Source organism: Corythoichthys intestinalis, chromosome 1 (genome assembly GCF_030265065.1).
Source record: "Corythoichthys intestinalis isolate RoL2023-P3 chromosome 1, ASM3026506v1, whole genome shotgun sequence".
In the NCBI taxonomy this organism is placed as follows: Eukaryota; Metazoa; Chordata; class Actinopteri; order Syngnathiformes; family Syngnathidae; genus Corythoichthys; species Corythoichthys intestinalis.
Window position 1 is genome coordinate 55009463 of NC_080395.1, and position 21220 is coordinate 55030682.

At 38.7% G+C, this 21220-nt stretch overlaps 1 protein-coding gene across 2 annotated transcripts in view; it reads left to right on the forward strand.

The window, feature by feature from the left end:
* Positions 1-21220, forward strand: part of ankrd11 (ankyrin repeat domain 11) — a 200521-nt gene that overhangs the window by 156557 nt on the left and 22744 nt on the right. For both annotated transcript variants that reach the window (XM_057831488.1, XM_057831496.1), the window contains exon 4: positions 2909-3041. In XM_057831488.1, the coding sequence (XP_057687471.1) occupies positions 2909-3041 (133 nt within the window). The remainder of the gene's footprint in view (positions 1-2908; positions 3042-21220) is intronic.

A 21220-nucleotide genomic window follows, 5' to 3' on the forward strand; every position in this document is an offset into this window, starting at 1 on the left:
TCTGCGTGGCTGTCGCGCGCCCGGTGGGGCTTGCGTGCTGCTGGATGTGGTAGGGCATACTCGGGTTGGGGGTTCCGGTGCCGGGATTGGCGATGCGGCGGCGTAGGGTTGGTCGCCAACGGGCTTACACTCATAAGAGATTCACACGATTACTGGGTTCTAGATCACAGAACTGATTTGTGTACACTCTACCCCTTTCAATCACTTAGCTTATAGTCTTATAGACACCCCCACCCCCATTCTCCTCTTTCACTGGCCAATAGGCCCCCACATGGTGTAAACCGGAAATACATCTCGCTGACGATAGCACCAGCATATTAGTAACTAGTTTAGATGTTCAATGTATTTCTTGTTGTTGTTTGTGTATGTGTTTTTCTTTCTTCTCTTGTATTTCTTTTCTTCTGTCCCCCCATAATCCCTTCCTGTTCGCTGCTTTGTCATAATAAAAAGGTATTTTGAATGATCACAATGGGAGTATGTCAGACTCTCAATGTGAAACATTAAAACTGTTCAGAATCCGGGCACTTAGACTTCCATTCTCTGTGTCAAACAGCTGAACAGGACAGGTTTAAAAAATAAAAAATAAAAACATTTTAAAAAAGGATTTTACACTTCGCGCTAGTCCTCATGGGAAACTCAGTCTTCCTTAAGGCAAAACACTCCTGCTTTTGTCCACCTGCGTCACTAAAATCAACCAAAACTAATAAGTTACCTAGTGTTGCTTTAATATGTTGTGAACAGTCTAAACATTATCCCTACTCTAACAGTATGGGTAAAACGTAAGCTACACCATCAACTGGTCATCAGTCAATTAAAAACAACCATTCACACTTTTGTCTTACATACCGAAGTAATTTAGAGAATATGGACATTTTAAACGGTCCAGTTTCATGCCCCGCACAGACTTGATGTTTTCATGGGCTTTGGAATGTCAGCCCTTCATGGGAAATTAGATTGCATTTTTTTGAAAACCTAATAAATCACAAATTACTCTGCAGGTAATGCCGTGCCTTTATTTTCTACAGGGTGACCCAAAAAAAAGTTTACACTGCCATAATACAACTTAAATGCCATGTTTATTCATCTTAGAATTAGAATTTAATCACAAATTATACATTATTGTAAAGAACATGTACAGTACACTCTATTTTTCAATGTGTCCTCCCTTAAGTGTCACAACAGCCTCCAGGCGCCTGCGGAACGCTTGACAGGTCTTCTTTATGTAGGATGCTGTCATCTTTTCCCAAGATCTAACAATGGACCTCTCCAAGGCTGCCACAGAAGTTTGTGGCTTCTTACAGGCACTGTCCTCCACAGTTGCCCATATGCTATAATCCAGGGGATTGAGATCTGGACTCTGGGGTGGCCACATATCACCTTGTCAATCAACTTTTTGGTCCGCATAGATCGGGTTTTCCAGACCCAGGTTTTCGTGAGGCTGTTCCAGTATCTTTCAGCTTCTTTTTAACTTTGTAGACTGCACATCTGGATATTCTCAGATTTGCTGCAATCTCAGTAGGTGTCAGACCGGCACGCAGCAATTAAGGTACAGCTAAAGTTTTCTTCATTTTCAGCAGAATTACAGGAATTGTAGAGACGAGAGATTACCAGCTGCAATGAGTGACCTTAATGAATCACTTAAGCATGACAACCTATTTAGATATGTTTCAGTGGCTTTTAAACAAGCAGTCAACTGAGTGTAAACTTTTTTTTTGGGTCATCCTGTAGAGAATGGATGCCAGCAAACCAGGAGGGGCACATATCATACATGGATACAGAGGGGGAAAAAATCAAATTTTTGAAAGGTGATTTTGATGGTCAAGGGGTATACTATACACACAATCATAATATTCTGTACTAGACAAATCAATGTACTCTATATTATAATTCGAGATTAACCTCGTTCTTAGTGGTATTCAATAGGGATGGGAATTTCGACTAATTTCTCTGTCAACTAGTCGGATTTTATTTGCATGGCAGCAGCACCGTACGTGAAGGGGTAAATATGTGCTAATGTAAAGCGCTTTGGGCATGGTAACAATGTATTTAAATGCGCTATATATAAGTACTGTCCTTTTTTATTTGCGACTAGTCTATAAGCAAGAAAACTCTATTTAATCCACATATTAAATAAAAAGTTTAAAATGGAAAGGTTTTGTGTATTTACGAGCTATTTTAGCCCAGACATTCAGGACAAGTTGTTTATTTAAATTCTATTGACATGACAAAAACACTGAATAAAGGTAAACAATTGAAAGAGAAATACTTTGCCATACATACATACGTACGTACGTACGCACGCACGCACGCTCGCTTGCTCACTCACTCACTTTGGAGGACGAAGGACGGGATTTTATTACCCGGACATTACATCATTTTTGATCGGCAAAGGCAACAAAATAAACCATACATTTCCAAAGATGGATGATTGGCTGTCTCTTCCTTGGTTTTAAGATTCAGTAGCAAATTAATTTACTTATGTTTCCAGTTTAATTTTGCTATCTTTTCAGTTTGCTATGTTGATAATTGCGATGTTTGTTTACCGCTTTTGTGAAGAAAGAGGAAATGACGAACGGCCCGCCGTGATATTTACTTCATCAGCTTTCGCGCTGTGACCGGCGAATTAACCGGCTGCTTTCATGCTACTGCGTCCCGGTGGAGTCCAAGACATTATGCTGGGACGCGACCCGGTTAATGTGTCAGTAGACCCGGGAAATTGCTTTCAGACATAAGGGGTACCAATTTAAATCATGGGACTTAACGGGAGTTCAGCAGATGTCTGAAAGGGTCTCAATATGCTGCGTTTTACCAACTACTACAATACGAAACGTTTAATTATGAGTAGGTGGTTAAACGACTAGTCGTGCACATCACTTGTATTCAATGATCTGATTTATGTCATTGACAGGAAAAAGTGCTGTCGAACAAGACTCCCAAATTGGATCGCAGTGATGGCGTTAAAGAGATGAAAGAGAAGACATCCAAAAGGAAACTGCCATTCACTACTGGAGCAAATGGAGACCAGAAAGATTCCGACTCAGGTGAGATGGTATTTTTATTTCTGTTACCGTATTTTTCGGACTATAAGTCGCCTTTTTTTTTTTTTTTTTTTTTTTGGCTGGGGGTGCGACTTATACTCAGGAGCGACTTATCTGTGAAATATTTAACACATTATGATATAATTTCACATGTTACTTTGGTGTTTTGGAGTGACACTGATGGTTTTGTGAACTTGTTAGCATGTTCTTATGCTATAGTTATCTGAATAACTCTTAATAGCTATGGCCACGTTCGCGTTCTGCCTTTGGCAATGTATGTTCAATTGTAATATTGACTTTTTTATATTAAAATGGATGCATTTAGTTTGTGGCGCTTTCACGCCCATGTGGGGGCGCACTCGCACTTGTTTATGTGAAGAAGAGCGCTCACAAGCCAGAAGAAGACGGACAGCTACGTAGCTCTGAATGAGTGAGTGGGCGAGTTAGCGAGAGAGAAAGACGGCTGCGAACCTACGTTCATTGTTTATGCTTTAAAAATATCTCTACAAAGGCAACGCTTGCGTGTATCATCTTTTCTGTTGTTGTTGTGTGTTTTCCACCTGTGATCGGACACTTAAAGCCAGTTGTGTGGTTGTTTGAGCGATGTGCTAATGCTAGCGAATGCATGCTAACCTGTTACGTTATTCCTGTAATAGTACCTAATTATCATTCATTTACGTTGATGCAAACCTGTTTGCTATCGAGGACCAAATTGATTCAGCAAATTATACGGGAGTCTTTTCGGAGTTCGCCGTATAGCCAGGACCGAGCCGTAACGTCCTGGTGAGGACAGTATATTCGCATTTCGTTGTTCATGCACTGTACACTACATTTATTCAGCATGTTGTTCTCTATTGTATTTCTATATTAAATTGCCTTTCAAGATGACATATCTGTTCTATGTGTTGGATTTTATCAAGTAAATTTCCCCCCAAAATGTGACTTATACTCCAATGCGACTTATATGTTTTTTTCTCTTCGTTGGGCATTTTATGGCTGTGCGACTTATACTCAGGTGCGACTTGTAGTCCGAAAAATACGGTAGTTTAGTGAATGTATTCCTCATTCATGTGTTTGTGGCTGTTTTGAATAGCTTATACTAGGGATGTCCCGAGGTTTTTGCTTTTCCGATCCGATACCGATATTGTTTTGCACTTCCGATCCGATACCGATACTGGCCTATCTGAGCATGTATTAAAGTTTAAAGTTATTTAGCCTCCTTACTTAGTTGTCAGACTCATGTTGAAAAGGGTTTTAGTACTCTTGATAACAACTAGTAGGCCTGAACGATATATCGTTTAAACATCGCCATCGCGATGTGCGCATGTGCAATAGTCCCATCGCAAGGACGTGCGATAGTTTTTTAATTTCATTTTTTTTAATCCACAAACGTTTGTTTTGAGGAAGGAGAGGGGAAAAAAGCGCACAGCTTTTCTTTCTCTCCAGCAAGTCATCGGCTCCTCCCCCTCCCCCTGCAACAGCGGAGTGGAGGGAGGAGGGGCCGAACAGCAGAGCGGAGGGAGGAGGGCCCGTTCTCAAAGTGAAAGCAAGCAATCAACACGTTGGAGGAGCAAGGAAGACTGTATCCAAAAGGAGTTTTGGAAGTATTTTGGCAAGAACAAGACTATAAGGGACAAAAAAACAGCCCTGTCGACAGTGCCTCGCCATGGTTGCCTCAACAAGAAGTAATCTGTCAAACATGTGGGACCATTTAAAACGCAGGTATCTATGCATTCCTGCTACGAGCTCCCCATCAGAGGCTTTTTAGCACAGGTGGGAACATTGTTAAGTGCCAACGTTCTTGTCTCAAGCCTGCTATAGTGGATAAACTAATAGTCTTGGCCAAAAACCTATGAGACCCAGTTGAGAATTGCTGAGCAAGGAAGGTGGACGATATGCAGACAAATACATAACACAGCTGAAGGAATGTCTTTTCTTTTTAGTCATGTGACAGCTATCAGGAAGGCAGGAAATTTGGGAGTTAAAATGGTTCTGTTATTCATCACAGTTATTTGCAGTTATTCAGTTCAATTATTTACAAGTTCAATTGAGTTTGTTTCTTTTATATTTAAATTTATTGTAAACCGTATTTTTCAAATAACTATATATAGTACAGCTGCACATAAAGTTTTGATACTTAATATTTTTGTTGAAATATTTTTACAACTTTGTTGCCGTTTTGCAGTTTTATATTGTTATATTTTGTGTAAACAACTCAGGGGACTAATGCACTTGCACTTTTATAAGTCAGATTTAATATTTAAGTTCAAATATGTTGACAACTTTGTTGTTTAACTGAGGTTTTTATGTATTGTTATAGTTTGTGAACTCTTTTGTCATATTTAATATTTTTGTTCAAATATGTTGACAACTTTGTTGTTTTACTGAGGTTTTTATTTGTTATAGTTTGTGAACAACTCTTTTATTTGTCATATTTAATATTTTTGTTCAAATATGTTGACAACTTTGTTGTTATTTTACAGAAGTTTTTATTTATTGTTATATTTTGTCAAAAACTTAGGGGACTAATGCACCTGCTCTTTTATTTATCATTTAATGTATTTGCTGCTGTTGAAGTGTAAAATATTGTATTCAATAAATGATCTATTTTGTGCAGACATGACTTCCTGGATACCTTCATACAGAAATCTTCATCATTCACAAATTAAACGGTATTATATGAATACACTGTGGTCACGGTGTGTTATGTAAAGTATTTCCAAACAGCTATTCAAGTCATTTAGTGAAAATTTCTTTAAAAAAGATAGATCTTTTTTTTTTTTAATATCGCAATATAATATCGCAATATATTGCAAACCTAAAAAAAATCGCAACAATAGTTTTTTCCAATATCGTTCAGGCCTAACAACTAGCCAGCTGAATTAGGTGAGTTTGAATAACACACAATGGTTGGTAACAAGAAATGACCTGTTTATTCAGTGACAAACACAAAACATTATAAATGACGAACAGAAATGGCATAGTTAGTCAGTAAAACGTGCAAATAATATTGTAAACTGTCAGTGGAAAATCCCACAAACCCCCCAAGCTATTAGATGATTTTAATGTTTCATGCATTAGTTACAAAAATTGTATAAAAAGCCTCTCAGGTTTAAATAAACGACTATTTCAGTATCAAGTTTACATTTTAAAACAGGCATTACCCGGGTCTATGACAAGCATGTTTACTCTCGGGACGCAATGCGGTCCGTTTCTCATTGCGCGAAGATCGCGCTGTGTATTAGTTCCGCTTTACTTGATTTCAATAATCAGAATTTGGATGTTTGTGAATCGTTCTTGAATCTTCCATGTTGTACCGTGGTTTTAAGTGTTGGATGGTGCATCTTTACTCACGAGAGATAATGGCTCGACATCCAGAATGAATTCTTCGGCGATGACTTGTTATTCCCTGGGCTTTGGGACTGTCGAGTGCCAGTTTGTCACGCATAGCAAAAGTTTCTGCCAGTGTTAGTTGCGTAGGACCTTTCTTTTTGTCTTTGGTTTTCTTAACGTACTCCTCATATTGTTTGTGGTGGTATTTCGCTAAATGCTTGATTAGGTTGGTTGTATGAAAACTTCTAACAACTTTACCACCACGCTTGACTTTATTGTGGCATATGTTGCACTCTGCCTCTTCGTCTTTGTCGTCCTTTAAGGTGAAATGATCCCACACAACTGACATTTTTACCGATAGTCTCTCGGTAAATTTGGAGACGGTAATGTAGTGTGTTGAAGGTGCGCCGTAAAATGCGGACCGTATTTTAGGGAAACCGAAGCAAAAACTGGAATGGATTCCGTAAATCAGTGTGTTGGAAAACCCGGACCGAACTTTGAAAAAAACTGGATCAGAAGTCTGGATCGGAATTTTTTCGTGTCGGCCGATCCGATACCGATGCGCATTTTTTTGCCCATATCGGCGTCCGATCCGATCCAAATATCGGATCGGGACATCTCTAGTCTAAACTGTAAGTCCTGATAGGATTTTGAGTTTTTGCAGTGTTCAAAATAAATGTATGATACAGGCTGTATTGGCGCACATTAGGGACCAGTGCTACTTGGTGTTTTATCCAGCAATGACTACTGAGCTAAAATTGATAGTTGGCATTATTGAGTTTTTATTTTACAACCTCATCACTCCACAATGCTATATTATGTTAAAGCCTGTATGTAAGACACGTTAGCCACGCATCGACAGTGGTCATAATTAATAGAAACCAAGCCCTCGGCAGGGCTAACGTTACGTGAGCTAGTGATAGTAACGTTAATCTTATTTATTAACGCTTAGCCCTCTTTATTAGAGCTTAGTGCTCTACTGCTTTAAGATGGCGGCTGTTTTACTAATGCTGCCCAGACGCGGCCGAGTCTGTCATTTCGCATCTAGTTCAACATACATGTGATCTCTATGAGACTCATCAGACGCTACCTGCTACCAACGTAGCATCGTGCGGGCTAGTATTCAGCAATGTCGGCGTCATTTTTTTTTTTTTTTTTTTTGCTTCTTCCTCTATGCACATGACATCAGCGCGTTGTCCCGCATTAAAAGTAGTCCGAGCAAAACGTGATGCTTAGAGCTGTCAAAATAAACGATTACTCGAGGTGAATAAAATCACTCGGATCAGTTTTTAAACGAGTTACTCGAGTTGCTCGAGTATTCGTTTCAGCTCTAGACATCTGTTATATGTCATTAATGCTCATGACAGTGTCATATCATAGTTATGATTGTCTAATGACAGTCTTATGGTGCCAATGTCAAATAAAACCTTACAAAATAACATACAGTAACAACAAATGAAACAACTGGAACAGTAACTGAAGAAATATTTAGCACAGACCATGAATTTTCATTGTTATTTACATCTGGAGCGCTGCAATGCATGCTAGGAGGCATGTTGGACGACAACAGTGTTGACAGCAGATGGCAGAAGAGGCTGACTCTCCCCCAAAGGAGCACTGATGGCCAAATGAGTGCTTATTGAAGCAAGCTTTGCAACCAATTGGTTCAAAGTGTCATGGCGGTTCGTTTGGTCTTATGACAGTCGTATGATGCCGCTGTCAAATAAAGCATTACCGGTTAATATCTTTTGGTGTAAATATCCGATAATACAGTGAGGACAGCTGCAGCTTATAGTTCAATGTGGCTTATCTCTGAATAAATGCCATTTTCGTGTCACATTAGGTGGATGGGGCTTATAGTCGGGTGTGCCTTATAGTGCGAAAATTATGGTAATATTCATGCTTGCATTGTGGTCTGGGGATGGGCTTTAATGACAAAAGGGAATTCTAGTGTAATTTCTTGTAACCTTGGAGTACTGATTGAACTTAGAACTTGATGTTTTGAGTGGTTTATAGTACCGTAGATTTTTTTTTTTTTTTTTTTTTTTTTTTTTTTCAGGGTTTGAATTTATTCATTTTTGAAACTGAACTTTAATAAACATTTCCTTTTTTTACTGAACTAAAAACTACTTTGTCTATAAAATTAACCCCTGCAGACCTGCATTTTTTTCTGCTGGGCAAAAAAAAAAAAAAAAATCGATGATTTTTACGCTACTCAAACACCAGAACAAATTGGAATTCTTTGGTCTCGGATATTTCATACTTTTACTGTTTATTTTTAATATAATGTTGAAATGTTTTTGAGAAGAAATGAGCACTTATGTTTGCGTTTTTCAGGTTTTGTCTCAGCCTAACCAAAAAAAGCAAAAAGGGCAGGATAAACCTCATGATTTGATTTTGATGGGTAAAGTTCCATCCAATCATCTCCCAGAAGTGGCAATAGCAACTAAATTCAGTGTATTTATTGGTTTAGAGACGCAAACGTGTCATGTCCTTCAGCAGCATACTCAGGTCTGAAGGGGTTAACTTTACCAAAACCGCTTGTCCGTGCTTGACTGATCGAGAGTATCTTAAAGTAATCAGAATTTGATAGGTGAAGAGCACAACAGGAGATTTGTGTATACTAGGTATACCAGGCCCAGCTTCCGTAAGGGTGTTTTCTTTAATTACAAAATAAAGGACTACTCCTTGTGCTTGTTTGACTTTGGGATTTCAGAGCTTCAGGAGTCAGTTTGTTAATAATGTTCCAGCTCAGAGGCTTTGGTGACTGCCTTCATCATCATCTTTGGCTGAGTAGCTACTTTGCTTTATGTTCTGTAATTACACTTGGAAAAAGCTTTCCATTCCAGTCAAGAATGAAAAATTGTTTGTATATGCACACAATACCACGCATACTGTCCTTATATTTAATGTTATTAACATTTTTGCTCAAGATCTATATCAGTTTTCTCATGCTTCATAGTTGTAACTTGTGCAGTAATTTTTTATTGGCACTTTGAGACAGTGTTCTTCACACGTTCGTTCGGCCACTGCTCGATGCTTGGTCGTAGCATGGGCTAACAACATCATCTCCCGGGAGTTCCCCTCTCCTCCCCATCCCGCTTGCTCTTTCCTTTCCACTGCAGCGGCACTCGCTGACTTTCCACAGCACATTAACTATTTTTTGTATGAATGTCGAGTTTTGAAAGCCAACAACAGGCAGATAGAATCCGCCAGTGGGACAATGTTGAATGACTGAATGAACACAAATGACGAGGAGATAAAGGTTTTGTTGATTCGGTCGGAGCATGTCTGTGTAAATGGGCCCTAAATGTTGCTGGAGAAGAGTTTTCCTCAACAGTGTCTGTGTCCTCTGCTCTTTAAGGTCACCAACCTTGTTTAATGCTGAAAACTGTTTTCTATTTAGTTTGCTAGGTTTTGATGAGTATAGGAGACTTGATGATGGTGTAACAATGTCCAAGTTTCTATCTACTGAGGGAAGGTTTGAGCTGAAACATTGCGTTTTTAAGAAGGTACTATATACTGATCTTTCGGGATTGGAATTGATAGAATTTTTAAGATTCCGATTCAATTATCGATATTGCTTAACGATTTGATTCTTTATCGATTCTCTTATCGATTGTAATTTGGGGAAAAAGAGGAACAAACGTTTTGATTGGCATCTAGATTGTTTAATCAGAAGTCACAATCTTACACACTCACAATGAGGTCAAAAGAGGCCGAAAGCCTGGATGTTAACTGTGGCAATATGTAACTGTGGCAAATAGAAAATAATATATAACATTTTACTGAAGCATTTTTCTAATCGAAATAAAAAATCCTTTTTAAAAGGACATATGAGTACTCAAAAATAATAATAAAGAATGATAAACACTGTCAAATACAACAGAACAGTAAGTAGTGCAAATGTGCAAAAGTAACAATTCTTTTGCAGAAAAATACGCATGTCTGCCTTTTCAGGTAGGATTCGTGATCTTTCTGGACTTATGGTGTCTCCAGCAGTGGAGAATACCCTCTCAGATGGGATGGAGAAAGCCTGCACACACAGAAAGTGTTTATCTAGTCCAGACAGCAGGGGCAGAGTATCTCTTTTGTTGTCCCAAATATTAACAAGTTTATAATTAGGTTGGTGTGATTACATAAGGATGGTTGGATCTCATACAATATAAGAGGAATTTTAGCACAATCCTCTGTTAACTTGGATTTGTTAACTTCCAAGACATAGTTGGGGTGCTCTATGGAAAGGCCTTTTGATACTGAGTAGAATAAAAGTGGTTTGGGACCAATGGGACCATCCTTCCTCGAATTACGGGCGAAAATACGCTGATTGGCTGTAGTCGTCAGGTGCATTTCTGGAAGTAATTTGAAACATCCACTTCCTTTAGTCGTTGCAACACAAAAATACCACCATCGGATGCGGAGGTATATACTTTTGTGTGAAATCAGTAGTCAGATTGGCTCTACGACCCCTCAAATTCAAATTATTCAGAAAAAAACACAGATTGGTGGACTACTGACCGAAATGAGTATTAAAATTGCTAGTAAAATGGTTTAGGATTAATTTAGATGCATATGATATATTGTTCTTATAGAGTATTCGACAAGGAATACGATAAACCCATTTTTTTTTTTTTTTTTTTTTTTTTTTGAAAAATCACCATTTCTTTAAGTAGTCTCATGAATAATGACCTTGCCTGTGAAAATGAATGCAATATCACTCGGCGACGGTTCTCAAGAGTATATTTAGTGAGTGGTCACTCTCTGAACAATCACGTAGTCTCACTTGTAACATGCGTGATTAGGGCCCAAGCACTAAGCGTGCGAAGGCCCTATTGTTTTGCAAAGGATTATTATTATTTTTTTTTTTTTCAGGGCAAATGAAAACGGCCAATTTGGAGGCTTGAACATGCACGAAAAGTCACCAAAATTTGCACATACGTGCGGAAAATTGTAAATTTCGATAATTTTGCAACATTGCAAAAAAATATAACAAAATGGCTCAGTGGCGCCCCCTTGAAATTTTAAAATTGGCCTAATACATTAGGGTCTGTCAGCGTAGAGCGATGAAATTTGGGGAGTCTATATACCTTGTCCAAAACCGCTCCAAAAAAAGCATTTACACTCATATTCCAAACCCAACAGGAAATCGGTTATTTTGGATCGAATATGAAATTTTTATCGATTTACAGGGTGCACATTGGAGACCTTTTCGCCGAGGGAGTTGGTTGGATCATCTTCAAAATTGGTGAGACTGTTCAGGAGACGTATGAGATCTTAAGTTTTTAAAATGGTGTGTTTTAATTCATGGGTCTGACCTGGGCGTGGTGCCAAAGTCGGCCATTTTTTCGGCAAAATGACAAATTCAGTAAATGACTAATAGTTCCTTGACACAACGTTCAATCTTTTTCATATCTGGCATGTATGTGCGGTATCCCACCCTTAACACGAGTGCATTGAAATATTACGCATTAGGCCTAGCGCCCCCTAATGAGAACAGGAAATGCCTTTTTTTACGAGACAGGTTCCTCCTCCAAGGGAAAAAAATCTGTTGACCTAAAACCTGCATCAGGGGAGCCTTAAGACCTCTGTTCAGGTGCCTGATGAAAAATATTGAGGTTTCGTTGAAGCGGAGGGGTCCAAACAGGAAAGTGAAAATGACCGTCAACAATTTGTCTCGCAAAAAACTTTGAACAGTCATAACTCAGCAGATATACAACATATCTGCGCCAAACTTCCCATGCTTGTTGAGAGTCATACCCTGAAGGGTCTTGTAAAAGTCATTTGCATCAACTCTACAGTGCCAACTAGTGGCGACAGAAAGGAGTTTTAGAAAAGGCCTTTCCTATAGACCCTACCCACCGACGTCACAAAACCACGTGCTCGCTGTATGGTTCCGCCCACTTGTCCGTCATTTTGTCTCTTTATTAGCATTGGTTTCAATTGATCGAGGAATTTAAAATGCATTTCATGGAAGACCCGGTGCTTTCTGATGCCGTAAACTCACTGGATGTGTTGCATAAAAGGCGTTATGTGGAAAAGCTTCGTTCTATACAGTCGCCAGATCCATATTTGATGCTCAAATCGATGTTTTTCGACCCACTGTCTTCGCCCTGTCTGCCTGACATCTGCTACGTTGATATTTACAATTATCTTGTCCACACAAAATCAGCCTATTCTCACGAAAATTTGAAAAACTTCAAGAGCTTGGAGGCTTATAAATACTTCGTTGCTGGTTGGGTGAAACAGGTCCTCGTCCACGAAAATTCGGCAGGAATCTATCTTGTGCTTGGAAAGGTGAGTTACGAAATTTTCAATTCAAAATCTTTTGTTATTGCTATCATCCACTGTCAAGTCTAATGTATTTCATGTCGTTTGTCAATGGAGTTAAGGCTTTTAATGTTTATATGGTTTAGCGATAGCACTCTCACTACATACATACGTATATGTTGTCGGCGATTAGCCTAGCAATGATCTTAATTGTGGTTATTTGTCAGCCCAAAACCCTCTAAGTATATCTTAAATGCATCTTACCGGATATAAAATGACTACTACATAGTCTGTGGTGATTTTTTGGTGCCCAGTTTTCACGTCGAATTGCAGCCGTCCATTTCGCTCTCCTCTTTGGATCCCTCGGAATACGGTAAAACTTCAAGTCTCTCCTTCCATCTTCTCTGTTAGTGCAACCAACAGCCACACACGCCTTCACCATTTTGATTATTAATGTTAAGGAGCAGAAAAACACGCCGTAAATAGGAGGAATGTACGTAGCCGTAACAGGTTAACACTATGTTTTGACGGACAATTGGGCGGTACCATTCAGGAGAGCGGAGTTGTGACGTCATGTGGGTAGGGTCTATTGGGTTTTTTCAATGTAGAGCAATGAAATTTGGGGAGTCCATACCTTATGCAAAACTGTTCCAAAAAGTCTCTTGCACCCATTTTCCAAATCCAACAGAAAATCGGGTATTTTGGATCGAATGTGAAATTTTTATCCATTTGTAGTATAGTTTACATTTGGAGGCGTGAACATGCACGAAAACTCACTAAATGTTGCACATACATGCGGCTTTGCATGGATTTCGATAATCTTGCAACATTACAAAGAAATGTAACAAAATGACTCAGTGGCGCCCCCTTGAATTTTTCAAAAAGGCGTTTTCTATTAGGTTTTTTTAATGTAGAGCAATGAAATTTGGGGAGTCGATACCTTGTGCAAAACTGCTCCAAAAAGTCTCTTGACTTGTGCGGGATCCCACCCTTAACACGAGTGCATTGAAACATTACCCTAGCGCCCCCCTAGTGGGAACAAGAAATGCCTTTTTTTATTAAACAGCCTCCTCCTCCAAGGAAAAAAAATATATTCACCTGAAACCTGCATCAGGGGAGCCATAAGATGTGTTCAGGTGCCTGATGAAAAATACTGAGGTTTGGTTGAAGCAGAAGAGTCCAACAGGAGAAGTGAAAATGACTGAAGCATTTTCGTCTCACCACAAGTTTTGAACAGTCATAACATCTACAACATATCTGCGCCAAACATCTCGTGCTTGTTGAGTCATACTCCAAAGGGTCCTATAGGGGTCATTTGCATCAACCCTATAGCGCCAACTAGTGGCAATAGAAAGTCACTCATTTTTCAAATATATGTCCAGTTCTTTTCAGGTTGGTCATTGTAGTTTCAAGACCTTTTGAAATACTTATTTTACGGCCCATGTCCACATGTCTCTGTCTGTTGCCGTGACGACCCTTTATTCGCTCCTTTTTTGTAGTACTCTGTCCAATAGGGGTTTTTATCTCTTAGGTGTGTGAATGTAAAGAGGCAACTTTCTATCATGTTAGGTTCTAATGAGATGATTAGAGAGGACGATCTGCCACCACCCTGACCTGCACACTGTCCGAGTTGCGCTTGATTGCGAGGGCCCGTTCAGTCCTGCTTGCAGGCCTAGTTACGTGATGTAATTCGTGCTGCTTGCAATCTGTAAGAGAATCGTTAGATAAACTGCCAAACGATTCCATGCAATTGAAACGCATGGAACTGGTTCTCGATTCCCATCCCTATGGATCTACAGCCCACACATTGTTCCACATATCTACCACTTGTCTACATGTCTACGAACAGTATACTGTATGTGACTTTGTTCCTCCTTATGTTACATCTGAAAGTTTCTGCAAACTGTAGTCATTTATCACTTTCAGTAACAACACCAACTCTTTATCCATTGACGTCCGCCGTCGCCATTTTTAGTGTGGAATTACCACATTATAAACAATGGAGGCAAACAGTACCCATAACCATATTTTGTGTGGTAATACCACATTATAAACAATGGAGGTGAACGATACAGGTGTGACTTTGTTACACCTTATTTTACATTTGAAAATGCTCGTCAACATCTGTAGTCATTTGTTACTTTCAGCAACAACACTTCTTCATCCGTCCACAAAGAAATATCGTTTCACTTCCAAAGCCATTGTCCTTGTTGTGTTTCCTCTCCAAGTCACTGTCAGAAATGAGCTTCCGCATTCTTTTGGGAAATTCCTGCTGGCAAATGAATTTCCGGTTTAGAGGTAAACCACGCTCACTTTGACGTAACATCTAAGGCTGGCTCCTTTTTGTGCATGTGTAGTCTGTGCAAATATGAGTTTACCTTGCAGCAGTGGGGGGTTTTAAGTGCTTCTTAAACATCAGTGTAGCCAGGTATGGTGTTAGGTGTGAAATATCCTGTATAAAATTCATTCCTCCTGCTGACATAGTCTTAGAAGCCTGTGACATCCAAACATTTGTCCTATTTTTCTTTTCCCCAGGCACTTGCTCTGATAAAACCTGCAGTATTATTTACGACATGGTTCGATGTATATTATGTATATGCATGAGTCTCTTAGTCAGTGCAAAACATTGACATAAACATCCTGTTAGCCATTTCCTGTCTCTTCTGCCTTTACTTCCTGTTTTTGCAATGAGTTCCCCAAGCATTGTCTCACTCAAGCACCACGGTCAAACAACATGGAAGTATGTGGTCAAGCTGGTTAAGGCGGTTTTTCACGTCACCAAGTGAGTGGTGTCTAGGTGTGCCAGTTTTTGTGTACGTTTTTTTTTTTTTTTTTTTTTTTGCCCCACCTCCCCCAACCGCAGCAGAATATGGTCCTCACATATAATAGTATAATATAGACACCCCCCCCCCAGCATAATGATTTCAGAATAAATTACAACTAATTTATAACATAGGAACGTGTACAGGAAAATACAATAGTTAGTGATTTATAATTTGTTTAGATATTAACTGTTAAACGGTAATAATTGAGAATGATAAAGCTAAGTGCTAATACATTTTGGAAAAAGTGAAATGGAACAATGTAATATGATACAAATTTTACTTACGGTGCTCCATAATCCTACGCCATCGAAAATTGACCGTAGTACTATAACGCATATTAAATATTTGGGTCACAAATGTCCTATGGAAGTAGATCTAGGGAATACAGTACACCTTTTACATAGGGTGGTCAACATTGTTGTATCATAAAATACCTTGCCAATAAAATTTGAAACATTACATACTGGACCTTATACATTTGTTTTAATACAATGAAGAGAATAAAAATATGATAAATCTGGAATCACATTTCCAAGTTATTTAATTATAATAAAATATTATGTTAATATTTATGTTATGCATGTTATTCTGAATGTGGCTGTGAATTTTCTCTTCCATTAAAGTCACTTCATTCTTGTGGCATTGAATCGGTCCCAACTGGGCTGTACTGGTTGTCCATGCAGACGAAGGCAAAACCTCCAAGACAACCACAAAAGTCTGTTGTAATCAGTTCTATGGCCTGAAAATGAAAAGCTTCCCTCAATTTCTCAGTCATAACATATACCTACATTTCTGTAAGGGGCCCATATTCTATAGAAAAGGTGCATATTCCACGGAAGCTAATCCTGGGACTATTTTGAAGGAAGAGCACTTGCACTAATACACCGACCAGCACTGGGACAATCCCAGCTAGTCCAATGCTCTTCTTTCTTTTCTTGAGTTCTTTTTTTTTGTCTTTTTTTTTCCAAAGTGAAGCTTAAAGTGTCAAGTGCATAATTTTAACTGTAAAATACTTATGACTGATATAACTGATTATAACTTACACCCTGAAAGCTTGAAACATTTCCTCTTACACAGTTAAGACTGATAGCATGCATTTCTTCACAAATTAAAAAAATTCTAAGGTTTCTCAAGAACATTCCAGTGGTTTGCTTTTCTCCCAAATATATCAATTCTACACCTTATTGTCTTTCTTTCGATAATAATGTTGTTGTTATGCAAGTGAGCATCTTTCATCTCACTCAATTTACAGTACAGAGTACCGGTTTTGACAGTGTGCTGGATCTTGCCTGTGCATTCCTGTCAAAGTATGATTGTCCACTCCTTCTCGTTGTGTATATGGCTGCTAATAACTATTATTTTTATAATCAATTAGACGGACGATTAAATAATCGATTTATCGGATAAATGTCCTTTTTTTTTTTTTTTCAATTACATTAATAATTTAACTTGGAAGTTGTTTTAGGCATGTTGTAAGTAACAATGAAGACAAAATGAATGACTATTTCCTTCAAAAATAATACTTTATTAAAGATTCCTAACTTAACTGTAGTCAACAACGATTGTTTTAAGTACATAAACCTTGATAGTTTTTAATAAAGGTTCTAAGTATAAAGCATTTCTCAGTACACAAATAAGCAAAAAGTCATGTTTATTCAAATAAAAGTGCTGTTGATTGACATTTTTTTAATTGTGGGAAAAGGGCTGATATAAATTGTGTCAATTACTTATATTTATTGAAAAACACAACAAATAATGTGGAAGCAGTCTATAATGAGTAAGTTATCTTTATCAAACAGTTGTTCATAAATGCCATCAAAATCAAATTTCAATGCACACACTCTTGTTACCATTTGAATGGGAGTTTGTGTTGAAAGGAGACTAAACTGTCATATGACTAGGTTTATGTGTGTGATTTCTTGATAAAAAGAAATGTGACTTTACTATCCACATTAACACAAGTGCTAATATGCTTCTCCAAAACACAATACAAACTGATGCTTAAGACACTGATTAGCATAATTGTTAACTAGCTTAGCACTCAGTGTTGAGTAGCAACGTCTCATCAACAAAGAACACACAAAAGATAATCTAACTCGACACGTTATAATATTATTGATTCAGCAACCCAACCTGAGTGTAGCAGTGAACTCTCACTCTCCTGATCTAATCACCGTTGCGCACGCGCAGCCTCACATTACGCGCAGCCTCACATTACACACAAACAAGGACCCAAACGTGACTGCTCATAGCTGCCGGCAAAAATCGATGATCAAATTCATTGGCAACTAATTTATTCATCATTATAATAATCGATTAGTTTTTGCAGCCTTAGTTGTGTGGCATCAGTATTTCACGCCGGTTGTCTTCTACTTGCAGAAAAGAACCTACCTTTTGCGTAGAGGCCATGGAACCTTGTTAATATGTGGAAACAACAATTCACTGTATATGTGGTGCATGGACACATATGCAAACACAAACTTGATACGTTTTGCTTACTATCAGAAGCTATCGCACCTTAGTTTTACTTACCTGTGCCATTAATGCAGCTCTGCATGCTTTTCTGCTTTGGCATGATAGTGCTTCAACCGCTGCCTCAAAGTTGTAACCTTGTGCAGCCTTGCTTTGAAGAAATTGACTGAGAAACATGCCGTGGGGGTATGAATTATGTAAATTCTTAAGTAGAGAGGAGCTCATTTAGACACATTTTTTAAAATGAATACAAAATATTTATTTTTTTATTTATAAATTTGGGTTGGCACTAGAAAGGCACTCAAGGGACCCAACAATTTAAAATGTTCTATTCATATTGTTGCCTTAAGAGAACTACAGCCATTTTGGTTGCAGGAATACACACACATTGGAATTGACAACAAATTTTGAATATAATAAATTAAGAGAACGGAACTGACAGTCCGGGTGAATTGTCATTAAAGTCGATCCAAAAGGCAACCACTCCTCTAACGTTTCTGTTTCAAACTCACTCAACCCATGGCCGCTTTTCATTTGTTCACGTGACTACAGTACTGTCCAGAATTTTGTGTGTGTGTGGGGGGGGGGGGGGGGTCCTTTGCCTGGAAGAATTTCCATTTGCTTGAACTTCTCTGCCGTGCTTACAATTTTCATCTGTAATCCACTCCAATTCATACTATATTATGGCAAACATTAATTCATACACTGTGAAAAGTGCATTTAACAAGTTAACTTGTCAGTGGCAGTTAATATTGCTGCCTTTAAATAAGAATTAAACATTCATCAGTCTTCATCGTGCTCAGTGAGTCATATATTGGTGATGGAATTTAACAGCTTAACCATGAGAACCATAACCATAACCTGGAGAACATTGCAAACCTCATGTGACCATTCACAAAAAACAGGTTGCAGGTTGAACCTTAAAGTGCTTGTGACACGAAAAAGCATGTTTATTTCATAATACACGCGGTATTTTATGCTCCTGAATGATATGGACCGCTTGGATGTGTGTGGAAGCGATTGCTATATTTATTTAGTTTTTTTAATCCCGCGCCAGGGAAATGAGTGACTTCCGGCTTCGGTCTCGCATTGAGGAGGAGGGCGCTGTGACGTGTACGGTAGAAGACGTCCTCTTCACGCTACAGTGTACTGTTGTGTATGAGGACGAAGGATTCAGCTGATTTTGCGGATTAATACTTTTATTTTTTGCATCACGCCAGCCAAACGGCTGCAGAAAAATCATTCTGTATGCGGGAGAGGCGTATGCGCCTTTTTGGAGTTTCAAAAGGTTCCCATTCACCGTGGATATTTACTGTGGGACCATTGGACTTACAAGGAAGTGAGTAAACATCTTGTTTTGTATTATGTCAAATACGAATACAGTGATTACAAAGTAAACACTATAAAATTCCTTTAAATAAAGGACTACTTACGTTTGATCATTGATAGGCATGTAAAAAGCTATCCTCACGCTCATTAGCAGTTAGCTGTTAGCACGTTAGCTACACAACAATTCCAGCCACCCTCCTCCAGGGAACGAACTGTAAATTGCTCTCCGCCGGGCGGTTTACCGATCCGCAAAGAAACTCGACAACCGGGTCGTCATGTCAAATAATCCAGGCTAGTTATGTGTGATTTTCCACTTCGAAGACTTTGAAACATCCCTCGGTTCGGGTTAGCATGTCGGCTAGCTGTCACTCCTTCTGGTCTGTTTACATTCTCCGAAGCCGGGGAAGGGAAATGACATATGTCCGATTTAGGTGTCATAAAATATCGTTCGGCAGGTGTGACAGTAAAGGTAAAGTCGACTGTTTTGACCATTATGGAGTAATTTTGCCATGTCGTCTTGAATAAATGGATTTTTATTATTTTATATTCCATTTAGCACAAGTTATTTGTCATGACCAAGCCATTTATTTAGCAATTGGGGAAAGTACTTGGGTAAAAAGAAAATCCTGTAAAAATATTGAAGTAAAGAGACAGAAACAATGACATTTTGCCGCTCTCTTCGTCGCGTTTTCCTCATTGTGAATAGTTCCCCCTCGACGGGCTGACTGGTCCATCTCAAGCCATTTATATAGCTATTGGGGAAAAATACTTGGATAAAAAGAATATCCTGTAAAAATATTGAAGTAAAGAGACAGAAACAATGACATTTTGCCGCTCTCTTCGTCGCGTTTTCCTCATTGTGAATAGTTCCCCCTCGACGGGCTGACTGGTCCTTCTCAAGCCATTTATATAGCTATTGGGGAAAATACTTGGATAAAAAGAATATCCTGTAAAAATATTGGGAGTAGAGAGACTGAAACAATGACATTTTGCAGCTCTCTTCGTCTCGTTTTCCTCGTTCTGAACAATTCCCCCTCAATGGGCTTAATAGTAAAACCGATGAGCCTAGTCTACCGCTGACGTCATCCACCTGTTGGGGACGCTAAAGCCCTATAATTGTAGGCGTGGCTAACCGGCAGATTAAAAGACTAATTTCTCGTCATCTGCGCTTTGCTAAATTGTTGTATATAGTCGAATCATCTCAAAATATGATTCTAATTCACATAATAATGCCATTTAAGACTTTTTTTCTGGTGTCGTATGCTCTTTAAGTTGCTAAAATGTTGACTTTAGTCAGCGAAAGGGAAGGGCAGTGAAGAGTGGAGTGCGGCTACATTTCAAATCTTGCAAGCAGCTTGAAAATGGCTAACTCAAACTTTAATTGAACACATTCTTTACTATGGGTGTGACAAAATATCGAAATGGATATATATCGTGATACTTTGTATCCCAAAAAGTTATCGATATGCTCCTTCCAAGAATCGAGATACCGTTTTAAAAAGGTGTCAATGTCTTTAAAAAAAAAAAAAAAAATGAACCAAGAAGGTGCTACCAAAATCTTCCACCACAATGTTGTCTCAGTTAACTCTAACGCTACATTGACGGTGCTCGACGCCCAATCCATTTAGAATGGGAACGTTCGTTCATTCGAAACCAGAGCATTCAGTCATTCTGTCAGATTTTCTGGGAATTTACAGGTCACTTGCTGTTCATTTTAGGGCATTTACAGTTGATTTCCTGTTGAGTTTTAGTCACTGCCTATTCATTTGGGTGATTCCCAGGTCAATTCCTGTTCTGTAACTCAAAATAAACAGGAAGAGACCCATAAATCCTCCCAGAATCAACAGGAAGTAACTGAAAATCAGCAAGTAAATAACCTTAAAAGGTGCAAAATTACCTCATTGCCTATCATTGGCTGCCACTGACGGCCATAGACGTTCAATCCATTTAAAGTGG